A 15,903-nucleotide genomic window follows, 5' to 3' on the forward strand; every position below is an offset into this window, starting at 1 on the left:
AAAAATATAAGTTTCTGGTACCAAATTCATATTTGGTAGCAAGAAGTGTGCTTTCAGCTACCAAAATAATGTTTGGTTACAAAAAATATAAGTTTCTGGTACCAAATTCATATTTGGTAGCAAGAAGTGTGCTTTCAGCTACCAAAATAATGTTTGGTTACAAAAAATATAAGTTTCTGGTACCAAATTCATATTTGGTAGCAAGAAGTGTGCTTTCAGCTACCAAAATAATGTTTGGTTACAAAAAATATAAGTTTCTGGTACCAAATTCATATTTGGTAGCAAGAAGTGTGCTTTCAGCTACCAAAATAATGTTTGGTTACAAAAAATATAAGTTTCTGGTACCAAATTTTGGTAGCAGAAAACATGATTCTGCTACCAAATTCTTATTTTGGTGACAAAAAGGCATTTTTTGCTACCAAAATGTTTTGGTAACAAAAAACGCGTTTTTGTCACCAAAAATAAGAATTTGGTAGTAGAATCATGTTTTCTGCTACCAAAATTCGGTAGCAAAAAATTAAGTTTTTTGGTAGCAAAATCTTGATTTTTTGCTACTAAAATTTGGTAGCAACAAATTATGCTTTTGGTAGCAAAAACTTAATTTTTCGCTACCAAATTTTGGTGGCAGAAAACATGATTCTGCTACCAAATTCTTGGTAGCAAATGTTATATGTTTTGCTACCAAAAATAATTTGGTAGCAAATTCCTCGGGCGGGAAAAAAATTTGCTTCCCGCCAACTTTTTGTTACCAAAACATTTTGGTAGCAAAAAAGTCATATTTTGCTACCAAATTTTTTGTAGCAGAATCTTATGTTTTTGTTACCAAATATTATTTTGGTAGTAAAAAGCTCTTGGCGGGAACCAAAATTCTTTTACCGCCATGTTATTTGTTACCAAATTATATTTGGTAGTGAATTGTGTTGTTTTTGCTACCAAATTTGGTAACTGAAGCCTTGATACTTTCAGCTACCAAAGTTTGATAGCAAAAAGTGTGTTTTCTGCTACCAAAAATATTTTTGTAGCAAAAGGGTTGGTCTCTTAAAGTCACTATTTTTGTAGTGTTTGTACCTCAACTTGAGATGAATATTGGGATAAACTAAAGTTTTCAGCAAAACACACATAAAAAAAAAAATAAAAATAAAAAACACATCTTTTATTATTACGTACTAGTAGGGGAATCAAATTTGAGAAACCATGTCACAAATACAACTTGCAGGGACAAATTAACCACATATGATATGATCATTTCATCATTTTATTCCATATCATATCTTAGTCAAACCATGATCAAATCCAAACGCTTTCCAAAATCCAAATACATGCATGCTTACTTTAACTATAACAAGATCATCAATAGTGAACTAGTTAATTATTGGTCATGATCATTAGATCAGTTGTGAAAAACAGTCACGTTGCACCTAAGGATAGCATTCAAGGTTGGCAAGTCGAGGAGCATTGTTTCTAAAATGGCAAAACCCCGAGCCATTCGGAACTTGCCCGTCCCAGACATCACCGATAGCTCCCTGTACTTGATGAAAAACCTATCAGAACCTTGTATCTGCAGGGTACTTCCGTTGTATTCCCTGTTGGTGAAAACCAGCGACATCGACAGATACAGATCGTTGCCCTCCACTGCGGAGTTGGCGTAGACTCCGCGAGCCCTCCCAACCTGCGGTGAGTCCCAGTCGTAGGCCTCAGTTAGCTTGTCGTCGATCGCGACCATGGTTCCGAACTTTAAGATGTCGAAATGGTTCGCGGGTCCGGCTATGTTGAGCACCGTAGCGTTGCGGCCGGTGGCATAGTCGTGCATGTAGAACACCAAGTTGGTCTCTTTGAGCTTTCGGAATCGGCTTTTGGTGGCTGCTTCTGATGAAGATATGACTAAGGCTAGCACGAAGAGTGTTGCCATTAGGAACCGATCAGAGGCCATTTTGGTTGCTACAATTTGCGCCATTTTGGGTTTGATTGGGGAGTAGTACTGATGCAATGGTGTCTGTGTGATACATATACATATACATATATATATATATATATATATATTGAACTCCACGTGAAAATGACATAAAAATTGTCAAATTATATCCATTTGAAATTTTGAATTCTTTAAATTAGAATGAGGCAGGTTAATTTTTGGTCACCTTGTGGGCTGTCTAAATTTTAGATCGAATATTTGGTTAGAAGTATTAATGTTCATGATCCAATAATATTGGTAAGTAAGCACGTGGAAGATTCTCTGCATCATACAACTTCAACGAATCGGAAACAAATTAGGTAACACCAAAGCTCCTCACTATATGTTAGTTATTCTACAACCAAAACGTCGCCTTATGTGATGAACTTGTTGGAAAACGAAATAAACAGAAAATGAATTAGTGGTGTGTATTACATTTGTCTTTTGCTATCAACGACATGCTGAGGGTTTAGAATACATGCTAGTGGATGGATTGTATGGACAGGCGTATAAACTTTAAACGATAAACTTTTAGTCACAATTTAAGAGATATGCCTTGATAAACTAAAATGTAATCGTTAGAATCAAGTGGCTTCTATTTTGAATGAATAAGTATTTTAGCATGCATGCCAAATTAGTTAGTTATATTATATTCTTAGAGGGCCCATATCACCTACCTAACCCCTCGTTCCGAGGGACCGTAGATCAGAAAGCGCCTTCTAAACCATCCCATTCATCCAAAGGAGAAGGAAAGGGGCCTATGTATTTTTATATCCCCAGCAGATTTTACCCTATGTACACCCGGAGCCAATCCCTCCTTAACAAGAAAATTATAATCTTCCTTTTGGTATCTCAGTCTCTAATTTTCTTAAACAACTTTGGTTTAATTTAAATATTTGTGAAAATATTTGGAGACGTTTATTGAAAAAAAAAAAAAGGAAAACATTTGAAGATGTAATTTTTTGTGTTTCTATTTATGTATTGTTATTAAATGTAATGTTTAATTGTCAATTTTTTTTAGTTAATGTAAGCTCGTGTTTAATTAAATAAATTTTTATTTAATTAATATTATTAAGTTATTATTTTCTACGAGTTGGTTAAATAATATACTATTTTATTACATTAATATGTACTATTGTCACGACCCCAAAAGATGAGACCGTGATTATTAAATAATATACTATTTTTATATCCCCAGCAGATTTTACCCTATGTACACCTGGAGCCAATCCCTCCTTAACAAGAAAATTAAAATCTTCCTTTTGGTATCTCAGTCTCTAATTTTCTTAAACAACTTTGGTTAATTTAAATATTTGTGAAAATATTTGGAGACGTTTATTGAAAAAAAAAAAAGGAAAACATTTGAAGATGTAATTTTTTGTGTTTCTATTTATGTATTGTTATTAAATGTAATGTTTAATTGTCAATTTTTTTTAGTTAATGTAAGCTCGTGTTTAATTAAATAAATTTTTATTTAATTAATATTATTAAGTTATTATTTTCTACGAGTTGGTTAAATAATATACTATTTTATTACATTAATATGTACTATTGTCACGACCCCAAAAGATGAGACCGTGATTATTGGAATATAATTAAAGAAAATTAACTTAATTAAACTAGATTAATTAAGAAAAATCCATAAAAATAAAATAAAATATACAGATACCAAAATAAATATTAAAATATATTGCTCCGGAGTCTTTCTTTTACAAACAATATTTAAAACAGTCAATAAAGTTAAAATAATACAATTCTGAGACAATGTCGACCAATACAGTTTATATGCAGGAATACAGTACATCTCATAATTAAAACTGTAAATCCGAAATAAATGTACCGCTTCGAATCTCGTGCATTCAATCTATTGGCATCCACTTGTCATATTATAAATCTAAACTGCGAACTCTGAATGAGGTTTAAAACATTGAAAACATAATAGTAAAGTGAGCGGAAGGCTCAGTAGGATATAATTTTATAAAACTTTATAAATAAAAGTGCTCAGGGTCTGAACATATCATTCGGAACCAATCGTCCTTTAAATAAAGAAAATAAATCTTAAAGTTCCAGTTTCATGCATCAGCAAGTAATTTAATGATAAATTACTTACAGCATCGCTAAGCCTTAATTCACCACCGTAGTGGCCCGTACGGGTTTCGGGTCCTACCCCCAAGGATACGATCTCCATATCCTGATCTCTAGATAATCAAGCGTTTTATCATGTATTAAAATATCTCATTTTAAGAAAATATCTGTTAAAACCTTAATTCAGTTCATTAAGAATTCAATAGCATTATTCATGCTATTTCCTTAAACTACTTTTCTTTATAAAATATATTTCTCAAAACCTCATTTAACACAATGATGATTTAATAGCATAAGCCATGTTATTTTCTCAAAATCATTTTCAAAATGTTTACATAGGCCAAAATCATTTAAATTCCCTATTTGTGAAAACAACTGACATCAGGAAACCACCACCTAATATTTTGCTAGCTGACCCGCATTTTGGACCAGCATATTATACAACAGTTTTTTTATAAAACCGTCATCTATTTAGAGATGTTAAATGTCAATTTTGTTGTAGGTATAGAAAGCATAAAATTCGATTGAGGTTTGAAAGTAAACATCAAATAAATAGTTGAACATATATATATATATATATATATCGAAAAATAAGAATATCAAACTGAATACATAAACATATAACTAAAATAAATGAGTATATCTCCAAGTATAAACAAATTTTACTTAAATATATATCAAACGACTCATGCAAGTGATCATGGTGATGGATGGCAGTAGTGGAGTTGTTGGGATGATTGAAATTTGATAAAGATGCTCCTCTGGTCTATTCATGAAAATTACCATCTCACTTCGCACGTTTTTAAGAAGGCTCTCATTTCGTAGCTTTGATCAGCAAATAAAAGAAGGCTCTCATTTCGTAGCTGTTGTTGGAAGATCGTACCCATCTCATCTTGCTCTCTTTGAAAATAACGCATTTGTATTTGATCATTTATGTCACCAACACGTTATTGAATTTGTACCTCAACTTGAGATGAATATTGGGATAAACTAAAGTTTTCAGCAAAACACACATAAAAATAAATAAAAATAAAAAACACATCTTTTATTATTACGTACTAGTAGGGGAATCAAATTTGAGAAACCATGTCACAAATACAACTTGCAGGACAAATTAACCACATATGATATGATCATTTCATCATTTTATTCCATATCATATCTTAGTCAAACCATGATCAAATCCAAACGCTTTCCAAAATCCAAATACATGCATGCTTACTTTAACTATAACAAGATCATCAATAGTGAACTAGTTAATTATTGGTCATGATCATTAGATCAGTTGTGAAAAACAGTCACGTTGCACCTAAGGATAGCATTCAAGGTTGGCAAGTCGAGGAGCATTGTTTCTAAAATGGCAAAACCCCGAGCCATTCGGAATTTGCCCGTCCCAGACATCACCGATAGCTCCCTGTACTTGATGAAAAACCTATCAGAACCTTGTATCTGCAGGGTACTTCCGTTGTATTCCCTGTTGGTGAAAACCAGCGACATCGACAGATACAGATCGTTGCCCTCCACTGCGGAGTTGGCGTAGACTCCGCGAGCCCTCCCAACCTGCGGTGAGTCCCAGTCGTAGGCCTCAGTTAGCTTGTCGTCGATCGCGACCATGGTTCCGAACTTTAAGATGTCGAAATGGTTCGCGGGTCCGGCTATGTTGAGCACCGTAGCGTTGCGGCCGGTGGCATAGTCGTGCATGTAGAACACCAAGTTGGTCTCTTTGAGCTTTCGGAATCGGCTTTTGGTGGCTGCTTCTGATGAAGATATGACTAAGGCTAGCACGAAGAGTGTTGCCATTAGGAACCGATCAGAGGCCATTTTGGTTGCTACAATTTGCGCCATTTTGGGTTTGATTGGGGAGTAGTATTGCTGCAATGGTGTGTGTGTGATACATATACATATACATATATATATATATATATATGTATTGAACTCCACGTGAAAATGACATAAAAATTGTCAAATCATATCCATTTGAAATTTTGAATTCTTTAAATTAGAATGAGGCAGGTTAATTTTTGGTCACCTTGTGGGCTGTCTAAATTTTAGATCGAATATTTGGTTAGAAGTATTAATGTTCATGATCCAATAATATCGGTAATTAAGCACGTGGAAAATTCTATGCATCATACAACTTCAACGAATAGGAAACAAATTAGGTAGCACCAAAGCTCCTCCCTGTATGTTTGTTATTCTACAACCAAAACGTCGCCTTATGTGATGAACTTGTTGAAAAACGAAATAATCAGAAAATGAATTATTGGTGTGCATTATGGCCCTGTATATTTCACCGATTCGAGTTTAGAGTTTGAGTTTTGCTACAGTAAAAAACTCTCAGAAACAGTCACATCTAACTTTTTTATTTTAGTAAAAAGCTCTCATATAAAGTCACATCTCAACTCGAATCAGCGAACTAAACTGGCCCTACATTTAGTTTTTGCTATCAAGGACATGCTGAGGGTTTAGAATACATGCTAGTGGATGGACTGTATTGGACAAGCGTATAAAATTAAGGCAAAACATCAAAAATAGGAATTATGAAATACGTACGTAATTGGAATAATCTTCGGCGAGTCTATAAGATTTTTTGCTTTCTTGCTTTGTCAAAAAAATAAAAATAAAAAAAATCATTCTTGATCTTGAAGATCTGAATCCTCTCATAATCAACTTTGAGTGAAGTAATGAAGTTGTCCCCTAAACTAAGTAGAATTAATACCAAGTCATAACCATGTCATAACGCTTAAGTAGCATTGTAAACAACTAAAAATAATGAAGAAAAATAACCATGTCATAACTTCTTGAGACTAAAATTACTCTTTTTGAAGATGGAGCAACTCTAAAATGGAGTAATGGATTGTAAATGACCTAATGAATTTTATATCTTTATCTTTATTCTACTAAAAAGAACAATAACTAAAACGAAACTGCTAGCAAGGTAGAAGTTTAGTCATAATTTCGAATCAAATATTACATACGTGCGAGTGTTTGCTTTTCTTTGTGCCTGCTTGCGTTCTATTGATCTTGTGGCTTTCATTTGTTTTCCCGTTTTATGTTCTTATTATTATTTTTCTCTTCTTCATTAATAAATTTGAGAGTGAGGAATTCGATGTGGAATGAGGGCTCTAAAGGTGCCAACTTTTATGTTGAGATGTTCTACACTCTCTCATCATTTGATTTGAAAAAAAAAAAAAAAAAGAAAACACACGCACACACGCACACACACAACTAACAAGAAATTTGGTTTTTGTACTTCCTTGAGCAAAAAAAAAAAATCTTATTAGTAAGTGTAGTAAAGCTTGCATATTGAAAACTTATATCAAAACGCTTCTTTTCACAGTTTAATATGCTCCAAAACAATGGGAAATCTCGAGCGCTTATTTTCGTTATATAATAATAATCTTATAAGAATGACTGCGACATTTTCTATAGTTTGATATTTACCCCACAAAACGGCTGAGAAAAACGAAGGCGTATAATCTCAACACTTAATAAGGGAAAAATTTTGAGAAAACCATCGAGAGATGCAGGTCTCTTATTCTAGAGACACATGTGAATAGCATTAATACTCAAAGAAGAAAAAACACACATAAGACTTCTCCTAGAATCCAAAGAAATGCATGCATACTTAATTTTTTCATCAATTATAAGTGATCAGTAGTAGTTGAAAACAGTGAGGTTCCACCTAACGATGGCATTGACGTTAGGGATGTCCAGGAACACAGTTTCTAAAACGGCAAAACCCCTGGCCAACCGAAACTTGCCTGTCCCAGACACCACAGAAACCTCCCTGTACTTCAATTTGCGGCGAGTCCCAGTTGTAGGCCTCCGTCAGCTTGTCGTCGACCACAATAGCACTGCCGAACTTGAGGATGTCGGCAGGCTTGTTGTGTATGTAGGTGTCGGTGACATTTCTGCCGGTGGCATAGTCGTGCATGTAGAACACAATGTGGGTCTCTTTGAGCTTGTTGAAATTATATTTGCACTTATAAATATTGGTATTGGCTCCTATTGAGGTTGCGGCTAAGTCTAGTAGACATGAGAATGCTTTTAAGAAGAGAGTACTTGCCGCACGGGGATATCCTGCACTTAAAAGAAGAAGTCGAAAAAGAAATAAATATAATGATAAATTGATTCTTCGTTGCTGCAGTAAATTAGAGAGAAAATAGAATTATTTCTTCGTCTTAAAAAAATAAAAGATAGGAGTGATTAATTAAATTTATAATTAATGGGTATGGGCGACGGGAATTGAACCCGCGCATGATGGATTCACAATCCACTGCCTTGATCCACTTGGCTACATCTTTTGACCATTTTGGTAGCTAGCTAGACAAGGAAATATTTGAAATATTGACAATCTAGTGAGTGAACTTTTCTGTATTTAGTAAGTGATGACTACTATCCATGAGCCTAATTGTCTATTCATGATGTGCCACATTGAGCTTGTAAAGATTTATCAAAGTAGGTAATTTTTCTCCAATATTAAAGATGTAGCTGGAGTTTTTAAATTTTTTTCTTGAGCTAACGACGCACATGGTGCCACCGGCTCCTCCTTGGCATCATCTGCTTAACTGTTCCTTATAAACACATAATGTCACGTTGTTCTTAACATAATCGATAATATGTATGTATGTGTGTGCGTGTATATATATGTATATAGTGGGGTAGGTTATAAGTTATGCATCTAAATTTGTGTCCAAACCCATGAGTTTGATTCCCATGATTGAGCTAGATGAGTAAAATGAGAGACCAGATTCCCAGACAAACTAGTAACCAAACATTCAAAAGAGTACAAAAAAAAAAAAGACGTGAAGCTGCATAATATGGAAAGTCCTTAATAATATATTCATTGTTTTATTGGTGAATATGTGCTATCTTAAGTTCCCAAGGTCTATACCACTTGATTTTGCAAGTTAAAGTTTGTAACGAGACAGGCAGTACTTGATCAACTTGCTCTTAATTAATCCGGCTAGTGCTTAGGGATTGCACGATACGGTCCTTGGTGCAATGGACACAAAAGTGCCAGACAAATTTACTAGGAATGGTCCACTAATATCTTAAAATATGTATTTGCTTTGTGATTAAGTTGGGAAAAGAAAGTGTTACGTTGTTTCTCAATGAAGAACAAAGTAGCTCACACGCTTACTAAATTTGCGGTTGGCTTTAAAACAGGCACGCTGTAATCCCTTGGAATGTATTTTTGCTAGAGATTTGCCGTTCGGGGTCTCTTTATCGTTCACCGTCCACTAATTTTTGTGAAAGAATTAGCTAGATTATAAGTGAATTGTTGCGCAAAAGTAGTAGGAATACACTGATCAGTTGCTTTTGACATATTTCTGCTACATTTGAGACGACGTACGCTTATGTGCTTTTCTCAAAACCTTCACTTTGTTTTTAGCAAAAATTATAAATAAAAACACTAACTAATATCCATCTTCTCTTACTATCTAACTATTATTCCCGTCGTCATGTCAGTTTATAAAGTGTCCATTAATCACCACCGAGTGTGGTGTCTAGCGGTAATGGTGTATCGTGGTGGACTTGTGGTCAAAGATTTGAGTTGAGTGTTGTGTCATCTCTTTTGGAGTATTTATTGTGAAAGCTTGTTTACTATCAGCCTGGTATTGATCAACTTAAAGTATTTGGAAAACCACGCCTCCTCATATCCTTAATATTAGTACATTCAGTAGGGTTGAGGTGGCGCGCTCTGATAGAGCATGTCTGTAGAGTCATCAGTAAACATTCTTTTTCAACATTTATGAGATCCCTTTAGTAACGCCCAAAGAATTTAAATATGCCAATGTTGGTTGTCTCCTCTCAGACTTTTTACTTTATTAGGAAGAAAAATGTGATACAATCTAGAGACAGCTGCGCCCATTATGAATTGACTCTTTTTCTCTGGTTTATGGTCGATTGCACATGTCTACTTATATATGCTTTTATCGCATCTCCAGTTAACTTTTAGTTTTAATATATTTTGTGAGGTTTTCTCCACTAAAAATAGATTATGATAATCTCTTTTTGCATGATGGGGTTTTTAGTCCCTCACAATGAGGGAAGACAAGGAATTTGGAAGGACTGAGCGGATCAGTTTCTTTTATATACTAGTGAGTGTAGGACTACAGTACATGAGCCTAATAGTCTATTTACATTGCCACATTGAACATGACCAGATTTTATTTTTTCTTTTTTCTTTTATTTGCTAAGAAGAACTTGAGCAGATTTATTAACCAAATTTTCTCCAAAATTAAAGGTGCAGCTGGAGTTTTTAAGTTTTCTCCTTGAGCTGACGACCCACATGGCCGTGCCGTTGGCTCCTCGGCATCATCTGCCTAATCATTCCTCGTACACACGTAATGTTCTTTTCCCAATTAGTTGCTCCTGAACGTGATTGATAATATATATATATATATATATAGCGGGGTAGATGTAAGTATTTTCACCTAAAGCTGTGTTCAAGCGGACGAGTTTGATTCCCATGATGAAGCTAGATAATTAACGAGACCAACTTTCCGGATAAATTAGTTACCAAACATTCCAAAGAAAGGGTGGAAGCTATATTTTAGAAAGTTCTCAACATAATATATATGATTTTATTGGTGAATATATATTAAGTTTCACAGGACTGTACCACTGGATTTTGCAAGCTGGAGTTTGTAACAAGACAGAAGTCACAGAACCATAAATTTAGTAAGTAGTTCAAATTACGAAGACATCCTCATTACGGAGCAGGTAGTACTTGAACAACTGGCTCTCAGTCCCCATTACTCCACTTTTCCATACTTCTGTAAAGACAGCATTATCAATTGGCATTGATACAGTACCGAGGGACCACGACGGTGAGATCCTTGGTGCAAAAGCCAAAAATAAAAATTACACTTAGGGAATGTTCACTTTGCATCAAAGGGAAAGAATAAGTAAGGAGTGATTCCTTTTCTCATCTAATAACGTGTTTACATACAAAATTAGTAATAAAAAAAATTAGTGGGCCCCACATAATATAAGAAATGAAGAAAGTGAATATCAATCCTCACACTCTCTTAGTATTTATTTCTTGTCAAATAGAATGAATGCTAAATTTACGTATCTACTGTTAATGAATTACTATACGATAAATGATTATTTAATTGTGTAAAAAAATATTTTAGTGATTACATTCATAATATTGATATTCCTAAGTTTAGTAAACATAAGAAAGAGAATAGGGTTGTTTCTCATTACACTATCTAATAGTAAATAAACACATAAAAGAGAATGAATGAAATGCTCTTACTTTGGTTCTCAAATAAGGAAGAAAGTGGCTCATACCGTTAATTTTGTTGTTGGCTTGAAGATAGCCGCTTTTCTAATCCCTATATATTTTCGATAGAGATCTAAGGTCTCTTTTCTCGATCACTATCGAGACAAATCCGAGTAATTTTGTGAAAGAAGCTGGATTGTAAGTGAAGTTTTTGTTTTCTTTTGTCATTTCTTCTAGATTTCAGACGAGAGTTTTGTACTTTTCTTGACAACGTCGCTTTTGACGTAAGCTCACCAAAAGGTTGTAACTTGTGGTTGTTTAGACCCCACTAACTAATATTCATCTGCTCTTGCCTCATAGTATCCAACTGCCATATTCCCTTCTTGTTATACTAGCAAATGAGGAACGTGCCTCAGGCACGTTCTCCATGGTAACAAAAACATTTTTGTTCTCGTCTTTTTTCTTTCATGAGGATAACCAAAACAACCTTTTCTTATCTTTTTAACGGTTGATTGCTCATGACTGCACATGTATACTCGTGTGCTTTTGGTTTAGTTTGAACATATTTGCGAGGTTTGCTCTACTAAAAATAGATTAGGATAATCTCTTTTTGCCTGATAGGGTCTAGTCCCTCGCGTGTTTACAATGAGGGAAGATCGATGTCGAGTTCATACGGTGCCTATTCGGACCAAGGGCGTTTAACCGGCTACGTTTGGAAAGTATATAATCAAATAGAACTCATTATTGTACTCGAGACTGCAGAGTTTGACAACACATTAGAGGAAATCTAGTGATACAAATCAGATTACAGGCCCCTCCTCTTCTCTCTGATCACGAACCACATCTAACATAGCCCGTCCTCGCACAACTAGTATAAACAGAAAACTGACTTTACTAGGAAATTGCTTCATCAAATGCTCTTTTTGTTATCAGACGCCAACAGGCTTTGATCAATCGACTCTAGCTGGTTCCGAAGATTTTGATTTTCCGCTAGCAAGTGATCATATTCCATAAGAAATCCTTCTGATTGCTTTTTCAGGGCTTCAGCTTTACCTTCTGCAGCCTCCGCCTCCTCTGTTTTTGTCTTACATTCAGATTCCAGCTTCTTGATCGTTGCCTTCAATTGAGCAATATCTTGCTCCGAGGCTTTAAGTTCTGCTGCATTGCCATTTTTCCCATTTTCGTGGCCTCGGTTTTGTTTCTTTGCAGCTTCCATGGTCTTCCTGAGTATCCGAAGTTCTCTTATGTAATGGTGTAATCTATCTATCATCAAAGATAGGAATAGCAAAAATCCTGCATGCAATTGATTACATGGAAATCAAATTTTAGAACGGCTAATACACAACAAAGCAAACATTGTACCAAATGGAGAACGCCAGTTGCTTAGTATAGTCAAAAGATGACATATATAACTGCAGAATCTCCTAGGGTGAAAAAAATCCTGCAGAATCATGCCTTCTTTATTTGTTTAAGATTAACAGTATAGGACGTAAATGGTTAAAGAAACAACATGCATCATTCAAATAATAACATAAAAGATGGGCACAGCATATGGGCCTCTTGTTTTGACAAATAAATTAACTTTCTTGAAAACAGTTATTCTTAAATGAGAGGATGCACTGAGCCCCATGATGTTGCTATGGTTTCTCGACAAGAAGTGCCTATAAATGGTGTCAGATTGTCACGAGAGTATTATTGAGGACATGTGATGCGTGAAATGCCTCATTTGGTGTTTCAAGTATCGCAAAGTTTCAATGCATATGTGCATCAAGTTAGTTAGAGCGTGTTACTTGTTGGTGACTACATTTAGCAGTATAATGATGCCAAGCAAGAGTGAAGAATGCTCTTCATCCCCTTCTGTAAGAGCTTAATTCTGAATTATGCGATCTTAATGAAATGTAATCCTTATGTCTAGATAATAAAAAGTGATTCTTGCCAACCATCCCCAACCTTATTTGTCTCCATAAATGCTAGTTTGGCACCTGGATTGCTAATATATTAAGATGAGAAGAGATCATACTGCAGAAAGCATAAAGCTCTAACACGGCCGTAAGGCTATGTTTGGTAAGAGGGAAAGGAAATAGGAAGGAAACAAAGGCATATAACCTAGGTGGGTAAATAGAGAGGAAGGGGAGGACATTTCTCTTAATGTGTTTGGTATGTATTCCCTACTCTAATCTCTCCATATTTGGAGAAATCAAATTAGGATTTTTTGATGGATTTGAAATCCCTCACCAAATCCGTTCCCTCTTCCTTTCTATCTTACCAAACAACCATATATAAATCATAAAATCCTTCCCACTAATCCTCACTCCTCTCCCTCTCATTCCAATTTTCCCTGCTACCACCAAACTCTAAGCGTACAAAGCCACCAAAAATAAAATAAAATAAAAGATTAGCTACGACATCATGAAAATTTAGCAGAAACAGCAACATAAATGCAGAGGGAGATAAAATGAAGCGTTAAAGAAAATGAAAAGGACCAAAGAATGCTGGCACCTTAACACACTCATTTAATTTTAACTCCAATCAATTTGTTCCAACACTTTTCTGATACAAATGCTCCACCAATTATGTGGCGTTACTGGGCTGCATCACCCACAAGTACCACCAAATTTCTTACAATTTTTATATACACTAGCAATTATAGCATAATCTTTCATTATGGCAGTGATGGAAGCGAATCCTAAATGTGACCCTTCAACGTATAGGTTCGGAAAATTCATAATAATCTCAAGTTGAAAACCTATGAATTAGAAACAGAGCTAAAACATAATTCTTCACAGCTATCCTCAGCTATCCAATTTTAAAACTTAGCCTAAGGTAATTAATTCCACAGCTATCCCAAATATGAGGTTTTGATTTCAAATTAATCGGCAATTAAATTGCAATTCCCAATTTTCTCACATCCCCAAATTTTCAGTCACTTAAAAATGAAGATATACATATCTTAAGGTCATATTTCACTTCCTCGGGAAGATTGATAAAACGCACACCCAAAATCCTACATAAATTGGAAGTTCTTTAGAAACTTCTAATCTTTATGCAACTAAACCAGAACCAAACAACCCTTAATATCTAAACTAAAAAGAAGAAAAAATCCGAAGACCAGAAACAAACAGAGGAGTAAACCACTTTAATTTATCACTGGAAATCCAATCCAATTATCATAAAAGCAACTGTATTCAAAGATAAGCATAGAGAATAAGTTTACCCATGAGAGAAGCTTCGAGCAAGTGCTTGGCCATGAGAACCTGGTCGGTGGGATTGATGCCGCCACCGGCCTCGGTGATGTGGTTCTGGATGTTGACGAAGCTGCAGACGCTGACGACGAACAGAAGGAACACCGTTATGGCGATCGTCTTTACCATGACCGGTCCCCTCCCTCGCTTGACCTTGTCCAACGCCATTAAAACCAACTGCCTCAGAGGCGTCTTGAAGATTAGCGTCAGAATCAAAACCATCTCCACCGCGATCACCATGTACAGAAGCTCTATCATTTTTTTTCTCTTAAAACCCTAGACCGAGAGAGCGATTGGGAATTGGGGAATAATTGGGATTTCTGTGAAGCTCTCTGTGTGTTCCACTTACAGCTACTTCCTTTGCTTTGTGGCGAATCCGATTGGTGTTTGGCTTTATTTATGGGTGACTGGTGAACCTCTCTCATTAAATGGTTGTTTTCTGACTCGCCATTTGGATTTGACCACGTTGAAGAAGCTTCCTTGACTTTCCGTGACTCCTATTTCAGGGACTTTTTTTTTTTTCTAAATTTCTTCCCACAAATGCACCCTGGTTTTTCTTTTTTTTTTTTTTTTTCGGTCGTTTGCATTCTAGACGTTTTACCTTTGATTTTACCATTTAGGATCCAAAATTTGATAATTCTTACGATTAAAGTTTCCAATGCCACATTTTATTGACATGTTTACTTATCAAGATTAAAGAATAAGAGTAGAGAATAAAAGTCAATCTCATGTTTACTTATTCTTTTTTATCCTGAAATGGAAGTAAGATTGGTGGATCCTACTCAAATTTGGGATTGACATTCCCATGCCCTCTTAGGATTGAGACTCTCATTCTTAATATTAATATTAATTTACTATTACACCCTTATTTTACTTATAAATACACAATTAAAAATAAAATTCAAAAAATAATAAATGTAACATATATTTATTATTTTATTTGCCTAATATTATAGTATTAACATAATTATTAACTTTAATATAATAAATATGTACTTTATTTTTTTATAAATTAATAATATACTTTATTTTTTAACATTATTTTTTTTTATTTAAATTTATTTAAAATTTATTTTTATATTTTAAATAGTTGTACAATTTATATTTATTATTTTAGTACCCAATTATTACACTAAATATTTTAATTATGATTAATTTTAATATAATAAGTACACAATATATTTTTTAAATTGAAAATATCAAATTGATTTAAAGGGTATATTAGTACTTTTACACTTTTTCATTCTAATTCTGGGTGTAAATAAACGTATGAATGAGATTTAGAATGACTCTGATTTTGAATCCTATCACCAAGTAAACAGCTTATTCTGACTCCGATTTCTCACTCCGAATCCTACCCACTCCAAATCCTGCCCACTCTGATT

The 15,903-nt window shown here is 34.6% G+C and overlaps 3 protein-coding genes across 3 annotated transcripts; all 3 read right to left on the reverse strand.

Moving 5' to 3' along the window:
* Nucleotides 1-1,390: 1,390 nt before the first annotated feature.
* LOC21395171 (dirigent protein 1) lies at nt 1,391-1,954 on the reverse strand. Its single transcript, XM_024177276.1, has one exon. The coding sequence runs from the start codon at nt 1,952-1,954 to the stop codon at nt 1,391-1,393; it is 564 nt and encodes a 187-aa protein (XP_024033044.1).
* Nucleotides 1,955-5,317: 3,363 nt separating this feature from the next.
* On the reverse strand, nt 5,318-5,881 carry LOC21395172 (dirigent protein 1). Its single transcript, XM_010091179.1, has one exon. It carries the CDS (start codon nt 5,879-5,881, stop codon nt 5,318-5,320), a length of 564 nt encoding a protein of 187 aa, XP_010089481.1.
* Nucleotides 5,882-11,949: 6,068 nt separating this feature from the next.
* Nucleotides 11,950-14,909, reverse strand: LOC21395174 (B-cell receptor-associated protein 31). The gene is made up of 2 exons (XM_024177290.1): nt 14,491-14,909; nt 11,950-12,569 (listed from the first exon to the last, which is right to left on the reverse strand). Exons 1-2 carry the CDS (start codon nt 14,774-14,776, stop codon nt 12,187-12,189), a joined length of 669 nt encoding a protein of 222 aa, XP_024033058.1. The 5' UTR covers nt 14,777-14,909; the 3' UTR covers nt 11,950-12,186.
* Between the last annotated feature and the right edge of the window lie 994 nt (nt 14,910-15,903).

Source organism: Morus notabilis, unplaced genomic scaffold (assembly GCF_000414095.1).
Source record: "Morus notabilis unplaced genomic scaffold, ASM41409v2 Scaffold801, whole genome shotgun sequence".
NCBI classification, from domain to species: domain Eukaryota; kingdom Viridiplantae; phylum Streptophyta; class Magnoliopsida; order Rosales; family Moraceae; genus Morus; species Morus notabilis.